Source organism: Atta colombica, unplaced genomic scaffold (genome assembly GCF_001594045.1).
Source record: "Atta colombica isolate Treedump-2 unplaced genomic scaffold, Acol1.0 scaffold189, whole genome shotgun sequence".
NCBI classification, from domain to species: domain Eukaryota; kingdom Metazoa; phylum Arthropoda; class Insecta; order Hymenoptera; family Formicidae; genus Atta; species Atta colombica.
The window spans coordinates 3,126,357-3,128,355 of record NW_017259281.1 but is presented as its reverse complement, the minus strand read 5'-3'; the positions used below and the strand labels follow the sequence as shown (position 1 = coordinate 3,128,355).

Sequence of the window (1,999 nt, the reverse complement as noted above, 5' to 3'; positions counted from 1 at the left end):
TATATATATATATATAAATGTATATAGGATGTCCCAAAATTCGTGCATTCGGAGTATGATATTAACATGATATTAAAACGAACAACTTTTTCTTTTAACAAAATTTAAAAAAGCGTCCGATAAATAATTTTTGCATTTACTCATATAACTTCAATCTGAGCCTCTTATTTCTGAAAAGAAACATGTTCGAAAAGTAGGAAAATACTATAGTATATGTTATGAATACCATATATCTTTAGTTTTTCATACGTTTTTTTTTTCCAAGAACAGGGGCCCTGCTCTTCTGCAAAAGCAACTTGTTAGACGCAATTTTATAAAAAGAAAAAATTGTTTTAGCATAAAGTATCATCCTGTACTCCGAATGCGTGATTTTTGGGACACCCTGTATATACACATTAGATAGAGATATCAGAAAACCAATAATTTAATATTGTATACTTTATTCTGACACATACGTGTTAATATAAAATGTTAAATACTCAAACTATTGATTTTTTTATATCTACATTAAAACTTATGTAAAATAATTAAAGGAATTATATTATATTAAAAAAATTATATAATTTCATTTAAAAAAGTAGAAGCAATCTTCAAATTTTTTTTGGCGTCTTCATCTAGATAAAAGAAAAACAACATGACCAAAATACGTTCCCTCTTGAAACTGAGATTAATTGCAAATATCTACTTGTAATTAATCTCATTTTGTAAAACATTTTAAATGTGTAATTTTTTCAATCTTTGAATTATTTTATTCTTTTTTTATAATTATTTTTATAAATATTTGAATTAATTTTTTTGGACAAACTCTTAGAGAAAATAGATTTCCTTAAATGATTTTTTTCCATTTTATTTATATAATTTTTACTTAAAATACATCGCACAGTTTACTTCTTTGCAGCATCGTCTTCACGTTGATACGATTGCAATAGTTCTTGCTTCTTTGACGCAATGCGTTCCGCACGACGTTTACGAGCTTCCCTGACCTTGGTGCGTCGAGCCTCAGCCTGATCGGACAACATTTCAGCACGGGCCTTCTCTGCCTTCTTTTTGTGGATGAACTCCATCAATACTCGCTTATTTTTGAAAACATTACCTTTAGCTTTCATATACAGCGAATGATACAGATGTCTATCAATCTTCTTCGTTTCACGATATTTCTTTAAAAGGCGACGAAGGACTCGCATCCTTTGAATCCAAAGATCCTGTATGATGTATATAAATAATTACAAATGTTTGATAATAAATAATAAATAATAATTATTATTTATTATAAATAATTACAAATGATTTTTTTATTAATATGATAGAAACAGAAAATAATGAGTACGTTCAATTTGGTATTCGCAATGCTCGCAAGTATCAATTTCAAATTGATTGAAATTTGATAAACTAATAATAAATAATTAAATAAAGTTTATGAGTGTCATAAATGTTAAGTGAAATGCATTCAATGTAGCATAACGTTATAAGATTTAATGCATAATTGAAAAACACAGGCAATAACAACAGAAAATAATAGATTTCAGACAACCTATAAGAAACCAAATATCAGAATATATCATTTCTGACAGAGACAAAGGCTTGGCAAAGACTTTAATTATTATTTTTTTTTTAAGAATAAAACTTTGTTTCTTTTTAAACATATTTTTAATACTTCAAACATGTTTTAAACTGTATTGTTAATAAAATACATTTAAAAACATCAATTAAGTATGTTTGAAATTGTTAAAAACATATTTAAAACATATTTAAAACATATTTTTCCACATTGGTTTCTGATAATTTCAAATTTATTATTCCTCTTTTTTCTATCTATGCTTTCCAATTATGTGTCAGGTTTAATTACTAGAATACGTACTTTTTGGGGTGTGCGTGCATTTGCCGTACCCTTTCTTTTACCAAAACCGCAATGACGACCTTTGCGTCTAGCTTCGGTATTTTTACGAACTCGAGCTCTCGAATGTACAGCTACAGGCTTCTTAATAATAAGACCATCCTT

General features: G+C 27.4%; 1 protein-coding gene across 1 annotated transcript in view; it reads right to left on the bottom strand.

Annotated features, from left to right (window-relative positions):
* Positions 1-828: 828 nt before the first annotated feature.
* LOC108686702 (60S ribosomal protein L19) overlaps positions 829-1,999 on the bottom strand; it is a 1,953-nt gene continuing 782 nt past the window's right edge. The window contains exons 3-4 of the mRNA XM_018192135.1: positions 1,859-1,996; positions 829-1,202 (exon numbers count right to left, since the gene is read on the bottom strand). Coding sequence (XP_018047624.1) covers positions 885-1,202; positions 1,859-1,996 — 456 coding nt within the window. The 3' untranslated portion in view covers positions 829-884. The remainder of the gene's footprint in view (positions 1,203-1,858; positions 1,997-1,999) is intronic.